Source organism: Cydia splendana, chromosome 4 (assembly GCF_910591565.1).
Source record: "Cydia splendana chromosome 4, ilCydSple1.2, whole genome shotgun sequence".
Lineage (NCBI taxonomy): Eukaryota > Metazoa > Arthropoda > Insecta > Lepidoptera > Tortricidae > Cydia > Cydia splendana.
The window spans coordinates 4,404,907-4,426,940 of record NC_085963.1 but is presented as its reverse complement, the minus strand read 5'-3'; the positions used below and the strand labels follow the sequence as shown (position 1 = coordinate 4,426,940).

Here is a 22,034-nt window from a genome sequence, read left to right as displayed (position 1 = left end):
AATAATATGGGTACGAAATGGCCTAACAAAAATGACTTAAGAGGCTCGAATATGGGATTAACGATAACAAAAAATCAAAATACATTTAAGCAAGTGAACTGTCATATTGATTTTTTGGCAAATGCCGACAGGTGTGACGATATTATTATCGTTGACCGTGTTTCTGAACCTCGTGGCGGAAAAGATGCCTTCGACATCGGACGCAGTGCCTCTAATAGGTATCGCACTGTAGGCACATGTAACACACGCAATCTGCTGCTGCTATGTCACTTTTATTGCCTGATATGAGGAAGTATTTCGCAAGATTTTAAATTAATAGGAGGATTAAAAATATATCGGCAGCAGTGTGCGTGAAAAATTAGATTGTGTTTAGGCTGTGATATGACTGTGTGTCTATGTTAGTACCCCTGACACTAGAACCCCAAGTGTGGTAAGTATAGTTAGGAGTAGATGTCATAATCGTGTTTTCAGCTCCACTTTTCGAGGAACAAGGCGCATAGCACAGCATTTGGATGGATTTGGAGAGTTGTGTATTGAAAAAGATTTTCGAGATATCATGCAAACTAAGCTAGACATGCAAGCTTGCACAAGATATCGGGGAACTGCTAGGATAAATGTAGGCTTAAGAGGCTTAATACTGCCCTGTGAAAATCGAGGGCCTCTGTAGGGTTGTTAACATTGTCTTTGATTGCAGGAGTCACTATTCTTCTCTCGCTGACGGTGTTCCTCAACCTGGTAGCCGAGACCCTGCCGCAGGTCTCCGACGCGATCCCCTTGTTAGGTACACTGCCCAAACAACAACAATGCTGCCCCATCCCACTGATCCATGTTTTATTTCACTCTTCACGTCATGCCCCGTCACTTTGATTTCATTTCATTCTTCACATTTATTTCAATTTTATTAGCTATCATTTATTTAATAAATAAATTTGAATTAAAAGTTATTTTAAAACATTACAAGAAGTTAATTACGTGCGTAAAGTTATGGTTTAAATCATTTTGTATCAAAGGTTGTTAACATGTTTAATTAAGCTTTGATTACCGACATAAATGTCATTATCAATGTATTTGCCTATTTGTGCTTTGCTTTTGAACATCGCAATATATTTGGTGTTTCTAATTTGTGTTAAATGTTTGGATCCAGTATTTTCTAAACTTCATTTTTAAGTATTGTTGGAATCGATTTCGTGATATAGTATTTCCGATCGTTGGAGTCTTCTGTTTTTATTAATTTTTGAGGTTATTAAGTAGGTAAATATAAAAAATATATCGCAATAACCAGTGGCATGGCATGAAAGTTTGGCGTTGGTATATACGGATCCTAAGGTAAGTAAATTGCACAACTTCTGAATTAAATGTTACACCTTTTGTCTTCTTTACACTTTCTTCACGTAATCGATTCCATGTCCGTCACATTAATGTTTTATATGTACTTACTGGATGTTTAAAAATAAGAAAATCGACGAGATGCAGTGTGCCGGATACTTGGAGGGTGGTAGTTTTAAGAACCCTTCTAAACTCTTCTTTATAATATATTAATATAAGGCCATAAGAGATTACTTAAACGCTAATTCTTAGTTTAAAAATGATTCTAAATGTTCTGCATGGTTTTTAATTAATTCTGTTTATGATTTTACTTGAGCTCCTGTACCGACAGCACACTTACAGGAATTCCCATTCGAGGTTTCTACGACATACCTCTAACAATATGTTTCATAGAGTTTTGTTTTTCATAGAATATAATATTGATCTTTACAGGTGTTACGATCCTCCTGTCGCAAACAGTTTTCTCCCTATTGGTGGGGCACGTTATCACAAAAACGTCAGAGGCCATCCCCCTGATAGGTGAGAAGGCCCACGCGTTTGATCAAAAAAGTTTATTGCTTTAATAACTTAATAAAAAAAAAAAAATTTAAAATAGTGAATGCGTCTTGAGGTTTATTTTCATATATTTTGGTAATCAGATAGAATTACACCAAGAAAAGTCTGTAGCGGTTTTGATAGCCCACGCAGTGCAAGTGTTATTTATACGTCATAATTTCATAGAAGTTTGACGTTTAAAATGACACTTGCACTGCGAGGGCTATCAAAATCACTGCAGACTTTTCTCGGTCTGACTCTACAAAATATTCCTCGGACCGTTCTTTAAACACTTAAAACCAAATATAAAAGGAATGCATTGTTGCTTAAATTATTGGCTACGAATAGATTTTGTCTTTAAACCTTTCTAAATGAAATAAAAATCTCCTGAGGTCTGCAATCTTACGCTCGGCCTCACTTCAGATAGAACTGCACTAACGCGCTAAATCTTAAACTCTGTACCTCTCTCCAAGATTCTAGTAATATTAATCTTCTTGTAATGTATTAAAATACTAAATTATTTTAAACTTAGCTTATTAGTTGCCATAATTCATTTACATATTAATTACTTTACATTTTTTCCCGATTTTCGGACTTAGTTGATGACTTATCGAGAATCGCATGTGGGTAATAATATATTTCAATAAAGATCTAAAGCACAACTCTCCTCTTAAAAATAAAATGTAAATACGCTTTTGATTGTAGGATTGTCGCTTGTTTTCAAGGCAAGTTTAAATAGTTTAAAGTTAAACGTATACTAAAGCATCAAAGTGGATACGGGTTGCGAAGGTCCAGCCTCCAAGTACCGAACGACGGCTTTCATCTTCTGGTCTGCCTCTGTCCTCTAAATAGATGGTCCTATTTCAAAACACATTCATTATTTCCTTTTGCATGTATTTTCTTTATATCGAGACATTAATAAAGTGATCCATAAAGATAAGAACGAACTTTTGGAATAGGACCTCATAAATGTTAACTGATAAATTGGTACATTAACAAAGGTATTCTAACCTAAGATTCTGTTCTCAATTCCTTTGATAATGTTCCAGATTAATGTAGTTGCATACTGTTTTACGAATCTAGATTTTTTCATTTCTATAAACTATCTCTACCTAATTTAAGTTTTAATACATTTTAACTTTGCCCGGTAAATACACCGTAAAATTTAAATCATGATATTTTAAATAAAAATTATTATTACTTATAATCATTTTATCCGTAGTTTAAAACATCTTTATTAAAATATATAGAAAATAAAAGTCTAGATTGGCGTAAAAGCTTGTTAAATGCATGTATGTAATGCTTTATTTAATTTATTAAACCATTGAAGATCTGGCTTCGATTTGCTAAATAACTCCTTATTTATATTGGTAATATAAAAAAATCTTTCTTTTTAGCTAAGGAAGCTAAAATTGAAACATGAAAAGTATTTAGATGTTAGTTAAGAGGAAAATGGACGATCAATGTTTAATTTAGCGTCTTCTGAATGTAATAACAGGTTAATAACACAAATAACATTTTTTGGATATGGTTTGTTAGTTTGTTCGCAAAGGGCAGCTGTTGCTACCATGTACACAGTGGACAATAAAAAAAATCTTATTCTTATTCTTTCAAAAGTGAGGTTTCTGGATTTTTGCGGTTATTATAATTACAATGCGTCTCTTATAAGAGATTGACTGAAGTTTGGCACATTCAGCATCGAATCTGCAGCCGTTTTGTTTTTTTTTAATGTAAATGGTGTTTTCCAACACATGTTAGTCAAGGAACCTTTGTAAACCAGTAACTTTGGAAAGATTATAATAGTTTACTTCAAATCGAATCTTTTTATTTGAGTCGTCGAGATCTTAACCTGCACGGCGGCTACAATACCTAAATGTCATCATTTTAGTAGAAAATTTTGAAATAACTTTTGAATTAAATGTAAATCTATTGATAGATTAGTAAATAAAGTAATAATATGGTTATCGATACTGCATGAATTATGTAGTTTATAGCATGACGTTGATGTCGGTAGTAAATGTATCTATAAAGACGTTTAAATCCATACTAACTATTTAAATTTTATCTAAAACTCACAATGAGCGCATAATTTTAATCTTGTGTTTATCCTTTCCCTGGTTACAACCATACTTATTGTGATTTTAAAAGTGAATTATTCTGTCCTGATCTGAAGTGTTTTTGTGCTGACTAAAAATATTTAATTCATTCATGCCACTTTCTAGTGTTGCTTTGGTATCTTGGTGTGATAGTTCAAAGTTTTCCATTCTTCTTAGGGTGAGTGCTATAGTTATTGGCCAGTATATAGTAATTGGCCACTCTTAATAATAAGGTTTCAATTGGCTTGTTTCTGTCTGATTTGCAAGGAGTGGCCAATTACTATATACTGGCTAATAACTAGAGCAGTCACCCTATGTGTTATTTCATAAAAAAAACACTTCTATTTATGACAGTTAGTCGAACATCAAACAATTTCCCTCAGTTTCCTAATTCAGTTTGATTTATATTTAAGCTATGAAGTACTTTACATTTTCAAAATAAATTTAACCTTTTCATAGTTTGTGTGTAATTGTTTGCTGTCGACAAATTATTATTAAGTCCAGTGAATATTAATTAAAATTGACGGTACGTGCTGGATTTATCCCCAGCTCCAGATTGAGCATATATTTTTCAACCCGTTTCTCCTGCACGTAACGTTATTTTAATATACAGTGTTCCGTGCCCTGATATTGTAAAATATGGATGAGTAATTTTCAAAACAATTCTCAAACCCTCGTGGATTTTAATTCATAGAGGCGCTGGAAATCTGCTAATGATTTGATTCTTGCATTAATCCAAAGGACAAGAAAAGGTGTATTCAAATTTGTAAAATATTGTAGAAAATTTAATTTTATTAGTTCGTGACGTCCACAATTCACGAGCGCTTGAACTAAACTAAGGTCGCAATCAAATTATTAAATTAACAAATATGAATATGCCTTTGTTAGTATAGTATGTAGGTCAGAGTTAGTGAGATTTTGGGTGGGATCGTTTGTTGGGATGTGTAACAGTGCCCTTATGTTCAGGGACGTATTTCAACTGCATAATGTTCATGGTGGCGTCGTCGGTGGTGCTAACTGTCGTGGTGCTGAACTACCACCACCGCACCGCCGACATACACGAGATGCCACAGTGGGTGAGTCCGCTTAGCTTTTCGTTGTAGAACGAGCGATAGTTAGCCGGTTGTAGTTCTAGGATCATGTTCATTCATGTTGTATAATTGTTGTTACCATGACCACGATGCAGTCGAAATTAGTGATGTGCATTTTTGGCAATATTGTTCAAGTGAATTCTTGCAAATATTGCCAATCTAATTGACTGGCCCATCGAAAACATTCTAGTATATGATTTGCTTAACTTCAAACTCGGGTTAATCCATTTGTCAGATTATGCGATTTTGGTATTAAGAAAAGGTAATAGGGTAGATATTTGCCCGAGTTTGAAGTTAAGCGACATATATTATAATTCCTAAGTTCAATATTGCTTAAAAATGCAGCGAGTATTTTAGAACGTCCCAACGTCACATTCTTAAGTATAAATTGAGAGCTAGGTTTTAGCCACTCGCTGATGGTCTATTATGTGCAGGGACCTATTTTAACTGCATCATGTTTATGGTGGCGTCATCGGTGGTACTGACCGTCGTGGTCATTAACTATCACCATCGTACCGCTGATATGTACGAGATGCCTCAATGGGTGAGTAATTGTTTTAGCTTATCCGTGTGTAGAAAATAAGGCATATAAGCCGAAAGTAGTAGCTTGTATTCGTTTAGAGTTTAGAATCTAGTTACAATTGTGCACTGTGAGCTCTATTGTGCTACCATGTCCACGATGCAGTCAATACCTTTTTTCCAGGGAATTATTGCCCAAAAGTGTAATACTGCTTGCGATATTCCCAAAATAATATCACCACAAGCTATTAATGATGGCTAAATTAACAATATTGCCAAGAATTATTCCTGGGAAATATTGCCTAAACGGTAATTCTGCTTGTATACTTATGTACATACTTATTCCTAAAGTATAAATATATCATCACAGCACTACTAAAAATGGTAAAATTGACACGAATAAGAACCCAAAGCACGTAGTAGAAACACGTCCACAAAAACATAAAAGCACTGCCACACATCTTGAGCAAGGATCCAAAGCGAGGATCACACCCTCGTTCAACGGTCTCTTGTACACAGGAACGTACTTTAACTGGATCATGTTTATGGTCGCGTCATCCGTGGTTCTGACCGTCGTGGTGATAAACTACCATCACCGCTCCGCTGATATGTACGAGATGCCGAAGTGGGTGAGTAAGATATATCCCCAGATATATCGACGCGCATTCGGCAAAAGCCGATAGACAAAAGCTTTATGCCCACGCAATAGGAACGAAAAAGCCGTCGACGCGTCGGCAGGCGCCGGTCGATGCAGGCCGAGCCGAATAACGACTTTTTCGCTCTTATTGCGCAGGCATAAAGCTTTTTCCTATCGGACTTTGCCGATTCCGCGTCAACATATGTGGGGGAACCCTAATGCTTTGCTTAGCTTTATGTGTAGATAATTGTATCGTATAGTAGATAGTGTTTAGAAACTAGTTTGTTGATTAACTTATACACTGGGGTTTTAAATATTGAACAACTCTTGGTCTGAAACAAATTGAGGGTAATTTAAAGGTAAAAGGATTTTTGGTTGTAATATGAATTCAAAGATCACATCACAAGTTAAAATTAAACGCATAACGACGCGGAAAGGCTCAGGAATAGAACCCTAGGGGCTTATTGCCAAGGATGAAATTCATGTAACTCCATCTCTGTCATTTCAATATAGTTAGAGAGGTGGAAATGGAGAAAGACGAAATATCAACGTTCGCGGTAGCCCTCCAAGGACCTCTTGAGATTCGGTCGAGTGCGTTTAATTTTTCCTTGTGTTTTGATCTTTGTATGCATGATAAAGCAGAAATTAGAGCGTGTTTTCAAATAGCATATGGAATTTGGGGAAAATAATATTAAGTATATTATTATGTCATAAAATTATACTTGGGTAGTTTGATGGTTGACTAAAATGAAGCTACATTTTTTATTATTGTCAATTACTGGTACTAGTGCAATTGATAACAACTACGGAATACGGAATTAATGTAATTTTAGAGTAAACAAAGTACCTATCTAAAATTCAATTAACAACAATAATTGTATAAAAATACAGTTAAATTTGAGAAATAAAATTAATCCTTAATTTTAAACTCTATAATAAGATTCATCCGGTATAATGTTAATACCACGTTCACGAATGCGAGCTAAATAAATTAAATATTTTCCAAAACAGTCCTTTGTCATTAATATTGCGAATAACATACTTTATCCATTTCCAATACATGCATTATCCATTTGCACTGAGTACCTATAATTACCGAGGTCACAGTTGCTGCTTTTTAATAATCGAATTATATTATAAAAACAGGAGAAGCAAATAAACAGGAGCTCAACTGGGGCCCAAATATTAATAGCCCACGAACTGGCAAGTCGTATGGGTTACCATGGCAACACACTAATAATACCTATTTGACTAATACCATTCGAGAAATATATGACATCACAGATTGAAGTTTATTGTTTTTGTTTACGTAAGAATGTTTGTTTGATCGAATCACTTTCCCACCTGCCAGTTTAAAACAAATACTGGTGTTTCAATTGTTCGCTACCTATAAATATTAATTCGATATTAAAAATTATAACTAATCATAGTAAGTTGTGTCATAACAGTGTGCGTAGGTATTAGTTCAATCGTTCAGGGCCCCATTTCTCGAACGATATTAGACTAATATTATTAGTCCACGAACTGTCAAACCGTATGGGTTGTCATGAAAATACACTAATAATATTAGACTAATATCGTTCGAGAAATGGGCCTCTGATATTAGGTATAACTCTCATTAAGGGAGTCTGATGCTATTTGAGAATGTTAAGATATGATTGAGTTTAGAGACCACGGAAATAGATTAGTTTAACTGGGCATTTGGATGTTTAAATATTAAAAGACTGACCAGGCGTTTGTGGAATCAGCGAAATCAACATAGAAATTATATTCAAAATATTACAAACTGCCAATTAGACCAGTGTGGCCTAATCCGTTTGCGGAATGATTCTATACATTATTTAAACTTCATTATGCGTTTGCTGTCTGTATGACTAAGCAGCGAAAGAGATAAATGAAAAAGGCCCCCTTAACTTCGTACGAACTGTTTAGGCGACACTGATCAATTGATCATTCTTGAACTAAGTATAAACCTTGACAGTTTAACAGCATCAAGCTTGATTTGTCCCAGATAAAATCCGTGCTCCTGCAATGGCTGCCATGGATACTGCGGATGTCGAGGCCGGGCAAGAAGATCACCCGCAAGACCATCATGCTGTCCAACCGGATGCGTGAGCTGGAGCTAAAGGAGCGCTCGTCGAAGTCGCTGCTGGCCAACGTGCTGGATATAGACGATGACTTCCGGCACGGTCCGCCAGCGCCTAACAGTACGGCGTCGACGGGGAACCTCGGGCCAGGGTAATATGCTTATTAATGACTTAAGGATGACGCATGCTATGCCAGTTTGGGTCCGGGTCGAGGCCTTTTCGTTTTCTATGATCGGTAATAAGTGATTCTTTCTATAGAAAACGAAGTGTTGGACGCCTCGGCGCGGACCCGGACCGTTCTAGCGTGAGCCATCCTTTATTATTTCTCTTAAGTTGGCGCAACTTTCTTGTACGTACGCGCCAGGACCATCTGTTCTAAGTTGTCGTTGCGTTGGTGATAAATTTAGAACTATGAGGTTTTTCTTGATTGTCCATCAAGTAGTGGATGTCGTGATTTTCCACAGAATTACCACCACAGTAAGGTGCCATGTGTATCTACGAAGCCAATAAAGCCAATGTTTGATATAAATCCTCCAAAGATCCATAATGATCATGATATTTCCATATTGTTCACGTCCATCCGGTAACTATCGTAAACCTCCCATTTCAATAGATTGTCGGTCTATCTTTAAGCACACGTATCTCCATTTACTTCATTTCACTGATTTTATGATCTTAGCCACAGGGAGACATAGGATCATTGCCAAACATAGGCCTCCCCCTAATGATTAAAATAGTTCTATAATTTTGCCAACTTTTTAAGTCACAAAGTTTATACGAAACTGTTGTTTTCCATAAACAAATAACACCAACCCCTTAAAGCATTGTTTAAAACTATTTGATAGTTACCTACTTAATTCAATACTATTTAAAGCTTACAGTTTACACATCGTCAGTAAGAATAAAAGCTTAAGCCTATGATTTTGCCAACATTACAAGCGTTATTAAAACACCACTTACCGCGCTAAGCCCCATTCACCCCAAACGTCTATACGGCCTCCATAAGCCTGATTTACAGAGACTCTATACAGCTAGTTGGGCCTAAATCACTCGCGTAATCACGCTTAAAGCGCCGAGGCAATTCGTATTTTAGTTAAAACGCAACCTCATCAACGAGCTATTTTACTAAGCACACAAATTAACATACAGGTTCTTAAATAGGTAGCATAGAGTACGTCACATAGACTCCATATTGTGAAGGATACTGTGCAGGATACAAAGATACGCGGTCATCTAACACATTTAGGTGCTCTGTTACATGAAAAGGTGTTATTGTTACGAGCTGCACATATTTATATACCTATTTACTTGCACACACACACACACACACTATAATAGGTACTCTATGTATATATCTACCTACTTGGGTGCTCATTTGTGTAGATGTATTCAATTTAATCATGCATTGTTAGTAAACTTCGGTTACGCTCACGTATTTACTAAATTTTAGGTAAATACAAAATAGTACCTACTGCAGCGCCTATGTATGTGTATGTATGTGAGACATTGTACATATATTATATTAGACATCTATACTGTACCATGGTTGCAATAAAGAATTATGAATTATTATGAATTTAGCATGCGTCATCTTATATGATGTAATACTCGTAGGTACTCACAGAAAAACGAAAGTGGTGTCTTTTGTGGGTACCTACAAAAGACACCAACAAAATATTATCATGTGTCATTCTTATTACCTAAACCATTCCTGACGCATGTCTCCCGTCAATTACATAATATTGGGCCTTTTGTGTTATCTGTTGGAAACGGAAACATAAGATGAGACTGTAAATCTGGATACGAACTCATATATGCCACTCTAGGCTAGTAATCTGTGGAAGGAAGACACGCCTCCCCGTGGGAAGGCAGACTTAAATCCGCGGCAAACGACTCAACTTCGAAGCTTTGTTAAGCTTACAAGTTACGTGACAGCCGCGACTTTTTGCTTTTAATTTATGTAACTGCTTCTAAATAATGAGATTCCCTATCTCCCGGGAACTTGCTTGAATGTTTTTTTCTGATTTTGGAACAGAAACGGAATTCTAAGTTTAAAATATGGGACTTGATATTGTATTTATGCGTGTTCGCACCAATTTTTTTAGATGAAATTATGTATTCTTTTTTATCAGGCAACAAATGGCCCCAAGACAAATAAATACTATAGCTTAAGTAAACTAGGGTATTTGACTACTAGTCAAATCAGTTCCTTTTTTCGAATTGTCAAAACGATTTTGCTACTATGGAATTTATATAAAACACTAGCGTGTGACGTCACAATCAAATTACCCACAATATAAAACCGTATTAAATCTAGTGGCTCTGTGAGCTGTAGACCTCGCGAGCAGAGCTTTAAATTACATGGTGCTAAGAGCTTTAAATATATTAAATAAAAAAACACAATACGAAATTTAATTTTTGGCCATTTAATCTATAAACATATCTCAAAAAAAAAACTCTTATGATATCGATACCACTATTTGTTTAGGCGCGAGGTATCACGACTCCGCCATTTTTGAAAAATTCCAAAAACTGGATTGACATAAAAAAATTATTTAATCATAGAATCTGGTCACAAAATTTCACGAGAATCGGTTGAGAATTGTGACCTGTAGAGGAGAACATCCGGACGGACATACGAAAGCAAAATGCCCGAGTCAAAACGTAGACCTTCGCTACGCATCGGTCAATAACACGCAAGTAAATTAAACTTATGCTAACACAAAACACAACTTAAAACTAAATACTAAATATAAAAGATTTCCCCCAAATGACTCCCTTCCGGCATGGTCGCAAAAACACTAGCGGCGTTGCCCTTCTGCACCGCCAGGCTTAGCCTCTGAGCAAAGAAAGCGCCAGCCCTATGATCGCCTGAGATGCCTATCAGCCGAACTGACACTTTTTGGACAAAATCCTTGGTGTCAGACGACCACGGGCCCAACGTTTCCATTGCAAGCGCCGCAAACTCATACTTCTTCGTCAAGAACGCGCAGGCACAGTCTCTCTCGACAGTCTGGGCCTGGTCCGCGGCAGTCCCAAGAGTTAAGTAAACTATCATATATCGTATATATCAGGCCAATTCGAACGTGCACGACATCTAAATGATATATCTGAATGATGTTGTTAAGTTATCATTCGCGTGTGTGTTTCGCTAATCGCTCGAACTTACTACGTGTGTTGGCGAAAGTGAGATGCACAGGCGAATGCAATGTGAGAACAAAATGACATCATTTAGATATCATATTGATGTCAAATGTAAGTTTGAATTGTCCTCGAGTTCCCTTGGCCAAGTATCTTTTTCTATAAAGCTTCCTGGGTAATTAGTAAAATGCGACATCAAGGTACCTAATATTACGGGCTAAGTCGGTTAACGGCGTTCATTAAGTTAATCTTGCTTGGCTCACTGCATAATTGTGGTATAATCCTAACTACCAAGCTATTATTATAATTTGAACTATTAATTTCAGTACCTAATTTATCATAACACTAGCTGTTGCCCGCGACTTCGTCCGCGTGGACTCTTATCTTGAACATTTTACATCTTGAGTACCTATAATTTTCATCGATGCAAACTTTATAATACAAATTTTTAATATAATGTTAATGCCCTTTTACCAAGTTTGAAGTTCCTAGCTTGAAAGCTTGAAAAAAAATGTTTGATATTTATACAAACTTTCAACTCCTTTTGCACCACGTTAGGGAATAAATTTTCAAAAACGCTGAAATTAGTTTTCTTGTAATTTAATTTAATACCTACCTTTTTGCAAAGTTTCAAGTTCCTAGCTTAAAATAAATTTTGCACCCCAAGACGAACTTCCATCCCTCTTTTAACACCCTTAGGGGCAGAATTTCCAAAAACGTTGCAGTTACTTTTTTTTGTAATCAACTATTACGCCTTTCTAAGAAGTTTCAAAGCATTTGTAATGGATTCAAACTTTCAACCACTTTTTAACCCTGTTAAGGGATGAATTTTACAAAACGCTGAAATCATTATTCCTATCTTTTAATAATATCCCCAAATACAAAGATTCAAGTCCCGCGTTCGAATAAAAATTTGATATCCATACAAACTTTCAACCCCTTTTTCACCACCTCAGAGGATGAATTTTCAAAAACGCTGAAATTATTTTTCTTGCATTTTAATTTGATACCTTTTTGCAAAGTTTGAAGTTCCTAGCTTAACATTAAATTTGCACCCCAAGATGAACTTTCATCCCCTTTTTAACTCCCTTAGGGGTTGAATTTCCAAAAACGTTCCAATCTTTTTTTTTGTAATCAGCTATTATGCCTTTCTAAGAAGTTTCAAAGCATTTGTAATGGATTAAAAATTTCAACCGCTTTTTAACCCTGTTAGGGGATGAATTTTACAAAACGCTGAAATCATTATTCCTATCTTTTAATAATATCCCCAAATACAAAGATTCAAGTCCCGCGTTTGAATAAAAAATTGATATCCATACAAACTTTCAACCCCTGTTTCACCACCTCAGAGGATGAATTTTCAAAAACGCTGAATTTATTTTTCTTGCATTTTAATTTAATACCTTTTTGTAAAGTTTGAAGTTCCTAGCTTAACATTAAATTTGCACCCCAAGACGAACTTTCATCCCCTTTTTAACTCTCTTAGGGGTTGAATTTCCAAAAACGTTGCAATCGTTTTTTTTTTGTAATCAGCTATTATGCCTTTCTAAGAAGTTTCAAAGCATTTGTAATGGATTCAAACTTTCAACCGCTTTTTAACCCTGTTAGGGGATGAATTTTACAAAACACTGAAATAATTTTTCCTGTCTTTTAATTATATCCCCAAATACAAAGATTCAAGTCCCGCGACTCCCGCGTTCGAAATTTTTTTTGATATCCATACAAACTTTCAACCCCTTTTTCACCACATTAGGGGATGAATTTTCTAAAACGCTGAAATTAGTTTTCTTGTATTTTAATAATATATCTTTTTACGAAGTTTTAAATTCCTAGCTTAAAATAAAACTTGAACCCCATACAAACTTCCATCCGCTTTTTAACCCCCTTAGGGGTTGAATTTCTCAAAATTGCTTCTTATCTCTACACACACTACACACACACACACTTTATAAATGTAATCTAGTGTGCAAATTTCAACTTTCTATCTTTTGTAGTTTCGGCTCTGCGTTGATGAATCAGTCAGTCAGGACACTTGCATTTATATATCTTCGTAATTAGCATTCCCCACCAGGGGCCATAGTTCACGTCGGCTACGTTATATTTTAATTTTGATCCCATTTTTGTAAATAGCGTCCCACAAAACCATGGAAATGATACCCATATTTATATTTTGAAATTTCAACCCCATTGCACCCCCACCAGGGGATGATTGTTCACTTCGGCTACGTTATTTTTAATTTTGATGCCATTTTTGTTATTAGCGTCTCAAAATACAATGAAAACGATACCCATATTGATATTTTGAGATATCAACCCTATTGGGGACTTTTCCCCCTCTTAGGGGTTCAATTTTCAAAAAACCTGAAACACGTGTTTACTCATTTATCTTTAGGAATACTCCTGTGAAATTTGGAATAAAATGAGAATAAAATAGTCTAACTTATCTTGTTTCCCCATACAAACTTTGGACCCCCATTTCACTCCTTTAGGGGATGAATATTGAAAAATCCTTTCTTAGTGGACACCTAGACCTTATAAGGAATCTAGTTGCCAAATTTGGACTTTCTAGTCCCAGCGGTTTGGGCTGTGCGTTGATTTAAGTCAGTCAGTCAGTCAGTCAGGTCTTTCACGTTTATATATTTAGATTATTCAGGTATTTTTAAGTAGCGTTAAAATTGAATTAGGAATGCAGTAGAGTTTGATACCTACATGTTTTATTTTGATCATCATTATTCGTTACATTCGTTTATAAAACTTACGGCTCGATTCGGGAAATGAATTAGAGATTCACTAGATATGAAATAGTAAAGATATGTGACGTTCCACGGCAAAAGGTACCATTGCCCCAGCTGAATATTGGAGCGGCGTTAATAATAGCGTAAGCGCCAGCCGCCATAACGTACCTTTTGCCGTGGAACGTCACATATTTTTACTATTTCATATCTAGTGAATCTCTAATTCATTTCCCGACTCGCGCCGTTAGTTAGTTTCTACATTAACGGATTTAAAACTATGACATTGTTTCGGCGCTAATACGAGTACTATTGCCTCAAGCGGCCTACCATACATAACAAGGAAAATTGGAAATCGAATTTGAATCAAATGTATTAGAAAATAGAGTTTAATTTGTTTTGTTGTAAAATCCAACGAATCAAAGCAAAAGCAACTCTGTTCCATCGAATTAAGATTTAAATTTCATTATTAGGTAATTTGTACTAGTATTAGGACATTGAACCCCAAGAGAATAACCTTATGTGATCTTCATAATGATCAGGAGAGCGTGTCTCTATCCCATTTAATCTTCCACTTTACGTAGCTGCTAATACATTTAGTAAATATTTAATGTAAATTGTAATTACTCGGGAGATTACTTCTAATCCTCGTCTAATTAAACTGTACCGGCGAAGTAGTTCATTCGCCTTGTCTTTATATTATGTGTAATTAATGTAATGGTTAAGGTTCCCATAAGGGGGGAGGTGCCCGGCGCAGCGAGGGGGTCATAAATTTCTAGGTCTTGATTGATAGATGGTTTACTTATATTTATTTCTCTTAACACAACTCTCTTCACTTCACAATACAATATCTCACATACGAGAGAACAATAATTCAATTTAAATACAGTAAACAATGGTTTCAAATCTACTACAGAGCTTCCATTACATTTGTTACGAATCTCCAAAAGATCTCGGCTCACCCGGACTCGCTTATGAATGTGAATTAATTGCTTGGTAAATTATTATGTGTAAAACATACTTTCATAATGCGATGTTAAATTGGATATCTTTTTATAAATAATGACGATGATTATACTTAAATACAAAGTAAATAACTTTTTCTGCATTATTTAAGCAAATGTTATACACAGTCACTTCATAAAACGAGTACAATTTTGTGCGCCAATTACTACCCTACTATTACAACAACAACTAAGCATTTCACTTGTGTACAGTCGCCATCAGATATATCGGAGCGGCCAAGGTGCTCACAAATATCGGAACACGCCTCTATTGTCAGGGCGTTAGAGCGCGTGTTCAGATATTGTGAACACCTTGGCCGCTCCTATATATCTGATGGCGACTGTACACACCCTAGGTCTTATCGAACAAATCATAAGTTCAAGACTCATAAATTTGGTCTAATCACAACACAGGCCGTGACTTCCGAACTCCAATATTACTCTTACAAAAATATGTCAAATAAGAGAAACAAATAGTCAGAGAAGTCAGTAAACATGTATCCTGTTTGTGCGGCCTGTTTTGATAGGGCTGTTGATATTGTTTTATAGAGTATTGTTTTTCCGAAGTTAAAATACCAATAAACCTACACTAGAGTCTTCCGAGCGTCGCGTGTGATCAGCGCTATGGAAAATGGCTTCGCAGCGCAGTTACGCCAACGTTGCGTCGAGCAGCAGCCATAGAGTAAAGACGTCGACGCTCGGGAGACGCAGAGTCTGGGCTATCAAAATCACTGCCATTGGTCTAACTCTAACTGGTTAACTGTTAAGGTAACATTACATTGCTGACCGCAGCTGCACTACTGCTCCGACACGTCGAAGTTATTGTCAATTTCCATAGTAAAATGAATGACAAGACAATTAATGACAGTAACGTCGCAACAGTAGTGCAGCTGTCGTTGGAAATGGACTGTTACCTTTACGGCAAATATTTGCGACCTGTAACACGGGTTTTTTTTTCAACGCCTACTCCTTCTAGTATAGTGCTACCCTACTTCAAAAATGAGTGACACCTCAAGATCCCCCAGTCTTACATTAATCGTAGTTAAGAATCCATATAATTTAAAGATTCTCTTCGTACTTAATAAAATAAATTTAGCTTCCTTTACATGTGAAATTATATTAATCTGGCGTCTTTTGGCATCGGCGTCTAATCAGCGCTATGGAATATGGCGTCGCAGCTGCGCTATAAAAAAAAAAATATATATTATAACTTTGCGTCGAGCAGCAGCCATAGAGTTAACTAGACACCGCCGCTCGGGAGACGCTAGTGTGAGGTGGCCCGTATAGTGCTACCCTACTTCAAAAATAAGTCACCTCTCAAGCTCCCCCAGATGCTCCATCTTCCGCACCGACTTCCGGCGCTCGTTCGTGCGTCCGTCGACGATGGAGGACGTGGGCGTGGGCCACCACCGAGAGCTGCACCTGATCCTGAGGGAGCTGCAGTTCATCACGGCGAGGATGAAGAAGGCGGACGAGGAGGCGGAGGTCATCAGCGATTGGAAGTTCGCGGCTATGGTTGTGGACAGGTTAGTGCAATTCCTAAGTATATACATAAAATCATTTAACAAACCTCTGGTAAATTATTTCTCTTTCTAATAAACACAAATATCATTACAAACAATTATCAACGGCTTGTTAGAATCATTGACGTATAATATCTCAGGATAGGCCTTACGGGCAATAAGAATGGGGAATGAATGGGGCCAGTACAGCGGTGTGACACCGCTACAACGCGATTGGTTGATGAGTTCGCCACACGCGCGCGATTGGTTGATGAGTTCGCATCACGCGCGCTATTGGTCGCAACTAGTTGCACGATTGGCTGGAATTCGTGAGGCACACCGCTAAACTAGTACCATTTTTAGTGCCCGTAAGGCCAGTCCATAGATATATACGTTAATGATTGAAACGAAATGTATCGGATATGTCAGTGTCAAACAAGTATCGAAAGTGAAGTGTTTGTTTGAAGAAACGTCACTTTTGACACTTGTTTTTGACGTATCTCATTGTTCGAATACGGCTGTTTGTCTGTTTCTCAACAAACATATCATTACGAATGACAATAAAATTAGGGACTAACAATTATAAACCGCTTTTAGAATTGGATTATATTTAAATTATGGTCTTGCCAGTCAAGTACAGATATAGTGCATAATTGTTTTCCATCGTATTTTCTCGGAAACGTTCGTATTTGTCATGATAGTTCAGTCAATATCAGTACTTTCTGTACCGAAACTAACTGAAATAGCAAGTTCGTAAGTTTCCGTGAAAATACGATGGAAAATAATTATGCACTACATCTGTAAACTGGGTAAATAAACTTAAATCGTGCCCCTTTATATAAAAATGGATAAACAGAAAAGCATGACATTGGCAGGTTACTTTGTCATGTTCATTATGAACTCCACCTGACTTATGGAGGCTGATCACGATTATGATGATCTGACTTGCCACGTTTTCCCACAGGTTTTGCCTGTTCGTGTTCAGCCTGTTCACGATCATCGCGACGGTGGCGGTGCTGCTGTCCGCGCCGCACATCATCGTACAGTGAGGCCGCACGCGCCCCACGCACCGAGAGAGAACTATGCTTAACGTAGACTACGATACCATGCGCCCCTATCAAAATGGCCACCTCGGGCGGCGTAATAGGTCAATCTGACGACACCTTGATCATCTCATTCTGACCTATTACTGAGCGCCTATTATTGTTACCTGTGGCGCAGTGGATACGTCTAATTTTAAAACTGTATAATATTATATCTTAATACGTGGTTCAAGCGCACACGGTCCCTAAACCAAGTCGAAAGACGGTAAATATAAATAACATACGTTACGTAGTAAGTCCGACATAATTATAAAATGATTGTGATGTTGACTAGGATGTTATACAGATAAACGTTGACAATTATAATTTGTTAAAAATGTAATAATATTACTAATTAAAGGTAAAAGAGGTTTTAATGAATTGTTTTAAAGGTACGCTCGAAAGGTATGGCTCCGTGCGGCATAGATTTTTGTTCTAAAAATTTTAATAAGCAATTTACGAAATATACAACTGATATTGAAGAATTTTACTGACAAATTATTTATTTAATACAGTTTAATACATGCACAATCGACATATATATTTTGTATTGGCGTTTAAGATAGTTGTTAATTTTGGAATTGGGATCTTAGAGGCGAGAGGGACGTCGCCCGCTCGGGTCGTAATCCTTTAAGCAAATGAGGGATCACAGATGATGACATTACCTTAGGGTAGTAAGTAACGTGTATATAACATAAAGGATCAAATATTGGTAGACTCGACTTATAATACGTCGTTAAGGTTATGTTTTAAGATATTTCTATACGCGAGTACGCGTCTCGAGCGACGTGACGCGTATATCCGGGGTCTCAGTTCACTTGTTTACCTTTAATTTCCGTTGGAGCTCCAGGAATTGTTTAAGTCGTGGAATTGATACAAAATAAACAATTAACATGATGGAACCAAAGTAACGATAGATAGTTAAAATTATTGTAAAACAAAACCTTAAACTAAATGTAAAATCATCAATTACATCTCAATTGTGTAACTGAGCATAACCGCAGTATTAAGGACGTAGATAAATTGGAACGTATTCAAATTTATTCGAGTCATTGAGCGTAAGCACGACACGAAATACTAGGAGCATTCTAGTGGTTATTTTATCTAGTCCCTTTAGCGACCTAGCGAGCGCGGCATCGACGCATTTGGGAAACGTTTATCAATAATGTACATAATAGTTATCAATTATTAACGTGTGTATTTGTACATAATATCAAAAAATGCAGCAAAAATAAATATTATTAATTTTGGAACAGTTACTGGTACGAATTGCGAATTTATTGTAATTAACTAGTTTCAGCATGAAAGGAAATTTTTTAAATGATTTATCTGTTTTGATAAGGTAAACGCCTGTCTTCACAGCACGCTCTGTACTTTCCGGTAGGTAGTGCCGTCGACCCGTATACCTTATGCACTGCAGCGGTTGCAGCAACGCGCGCAGCAACAGCTCGCCACGCTCCCGTAGAGACCTATTCGCCCTCTAGCACGTATTGTAGCAACTAAACTATATCGTATAATAGTCGTATTATTTAATGAAAATAACACTAATTCACGTCTTAATCTATGTCCGTTCCTCAATTTCGCTCTTATAGATGTCGTGATAGCCTAGTGAATGTCGTGTCCCTTAATAAAAATAAGGCTATGGTTATAAAGGAAATATGTTAAGGAAGCTCACTAGTTTAGAATAAAATTTTATGCATCTCGGTGTGTTCTTTCTAATACAATATAAAATAAGAAATCGTTTTATGTTTATCATCGAACAACGTTAGTAGGGATCGCTGAATGGTTATTTGGTTTATGTGTGTTTGTTAATATTACTTAATACCTAGTTAATATTTAGCGAATATTTTAAAGTACTTTAATATTATTTTGTAACTTTCACGTAGGATCAAATTTGTTCGATTAGTCCATTTTATATACATATTTCAATATAGTTTTGAATTGATCGCGTGGTGCTCAAATAATATCATGAAAGCAAATTTTAACTTCGTATATTTGTTACAAAACTACAACATTTTAATTCTATATTAAGCTTATATAAGTAGTCCAATGTATCAAAATGTTTTAGTTAACCTTATACTTTTCATAATTATGTTTTACTGTCATAAATGATGTGTAAAAGTAACACTGTACTTACCTACCTATTTCTGTCGAAATTATATAATAATAAGGAAAAATGAAATTGTAAAATTAATTGATATATATTTAATTAGATTTGTTAGTGCCAAAAAATAGGGTTTATAAATGATAAATTAAGTTGAATTATAGGGGTATAAATAAAGGATAACGTTGAGGATTTTATTGTAAAATAATAAAAAAAACGAACTAGGGTCTTTGTTAACAAGTAATTTAACGTTAATGTTGTCGGGACATCGGGTCGCCACGACAGAGCATCAGCCAGTTTTAAAAGCTTATTTTGTTAAAAAAATTATGAGGTTGTGAAACGATTATAATTCTTGTGGTCGCGACCCAATGTCTCATTAAAACAAAGTTAAGGACAGATTGTGGGAGTGGACTCGTAAATTTATGTAACAACGTCTTGAATTAAGTACCGACGCTAAAAAGAATCCACGCCAAGTTGCTTTTGGATAAAAATAGGGACTTACAACCTCCATTAAAATTTTGATCACATTAAATTAAACGTTAATGTAACCAAACGCTACTTGAGAAAACTTTCTCATTTCCGAGCCTACTCTCACAATAAGTCTTCAGCTTAAATTTTAAACGCGAGTAGAATATTTTCTACAAATAATAAATGCTATAAAAAACGCCTGCTTTGGACCGGGTCACAACTAAACAAAAATGAACTGACGCACATTTTCATCTGCAGACTTTACAAGTTCTCTTTTTAAGTTTTAATGCTTTAAGCTCGACCGCCGAGGCATATTCATGGGAGAACTTTCAAGTTACGGGCAAAGTTTGTACGAGATTTGCCTTTCCATGTAGTTTTAACAGAAGTGTGGTAAACCTTGGAAGTAATTTTCTTTACGAGCTTTCCTTCATAAGAGACAACAAGTCAATATAAAGTAAGTTTTACAGCTCTTCGCAACTTATAACCTTCTTGACGCAAAGTACACAAACTGAAGGCAACAGGCGCGTCCGATACGCATTTCCCGGAATTTCCTCACATTCTCCCGCCTGATGCGGCGTCAGCCATTTTGTAAACACGCACCGTACGAAATGGCGCGTGCCAAATTCGTATAGTTTACTTTGTTATCTTTTTATAAAGAATTAATAATATAACACTGCCAGTAAGCGCAAGTTAAGTGGGGTTTTGTGGTTTTTCCTATTTTAAGAAATCACTCCAGCTTTAAAACGATTCATACATTTGCATGTATAACGCTCAAACGCTGGTTACAAACACTTGAAATTTGCACATGAATTGTATTTATATATTAGTTGAAAGGCCAAATCACATAAACTTTAGCCAAAAGTAATCAGTGTTTTCCTGCCTTGTTCTCTCAACTCGCGTCTTGTTTTAGGCAATAGCACCAACACCTCTTTCCGAATTTCGCTTCAACACTAAGGAACCACTATACACTTTACCGTATTTAAAAATGTCTATATTTAAATATACATAAATCTTTTCATGGTGTTTAAATGGCATACAAATATGAATTTAATAAGGTTTGTCTTAGCAACATTTTTAGTAAAATCACAACTCGAGACTCGAGTCAGTTCTCAGGATGAACTTTGACATAATATGTCTACCTGTAGGCTATTTCGTCAAAATTTGCCTTTACTTTTGATTTTGAAAATCATACTAATAGCCTAGTAACAAAATTATTTAAGTATATAAATAACTACTACTAGTTCACTTTGTATGCCCTGAAAACATTATTCATCACTGCACAATAGGGAACTAAATGCTTTAATCTCGAAACAGGTATTTTGGACTCTAATGTACATTCTCTACCACTCACGCTGTATACTAATAAATTAATTAATTAATTTGATACAATGAACTCTTACAATGAACGTGGCTGAAATTTCATAATAAATATAAGTTGTATTATTACTAACTGTTCTATATCTCCATATTTGTTATATATTTCTAGGCTTATTCGTCTCAACTGGCTTCAGTTGCAATGTCAAAGCAATTTCAGGCTTTTTATAATTATAAAATATATATTGTAACATTTTTAATGTAATATAAACTCAACTGCAAAAGTGCATGGCAACTTTATGAGTGATGATACTTCGTCGAACGGGTTTATTAATTTTAATTTTTAATGTACCTACATAATTGTCATGAACTATTTTACTTTACCTTATTTCAAAGG

At 36.0% G+C, this 22,034-nt stretch overlaps 1 protein-coding gene across 6 annotated transcripts in view; it reads left to right on the top strand.

The window, feature by feature from the left end:
- LOC134789693 (neuronal acetylcholine receptor subunit alpha-7) overlaps positions 1 to 21,763 on the top strand; it is a 170,527-nt gene extending 148,764 nt beyond the window's left edge. For 2 of the 6 annotated variants that reach the window (XM_063760303.1, XM_063760304.1), the window contains exons 8-12: positions 695 to 781; positions 4,923 to 5,032; positions 8,215 to 8,441; positions 16,499 to 16,693; positions 17,634 to 21,763. In XM_063760303.1, coding sequence (XP_063616373.1) covers positions 695 to 781; positions 4,923 to 5,032; positions 8,215 to 8,441; positions 16,499 to 16,693; positions 17,634 to 17,718 — 704 coding nt within the window. In that variant the 3' untranslated portion in view covers positions 17,719 to 21,763. Of the gene's footprint in view, positions 1 to 694; positions 782 to 1,758; positions 1,846 to 4,922; positions 5,033 to 6,085; positions 6,196 to 8,214; positions 8,442 to 16,489; positions 16,694 to 17,633 lie in introns of all 6 variants that reach the window. The other 4 variants (XM_063760299.1, XM_063760300.1, XM_063760305.1 and 1 more) reach the window with 3 other exon arrangements.
- Positions 21,764 to 22,034: the final 271 nt, after the last annotated feature.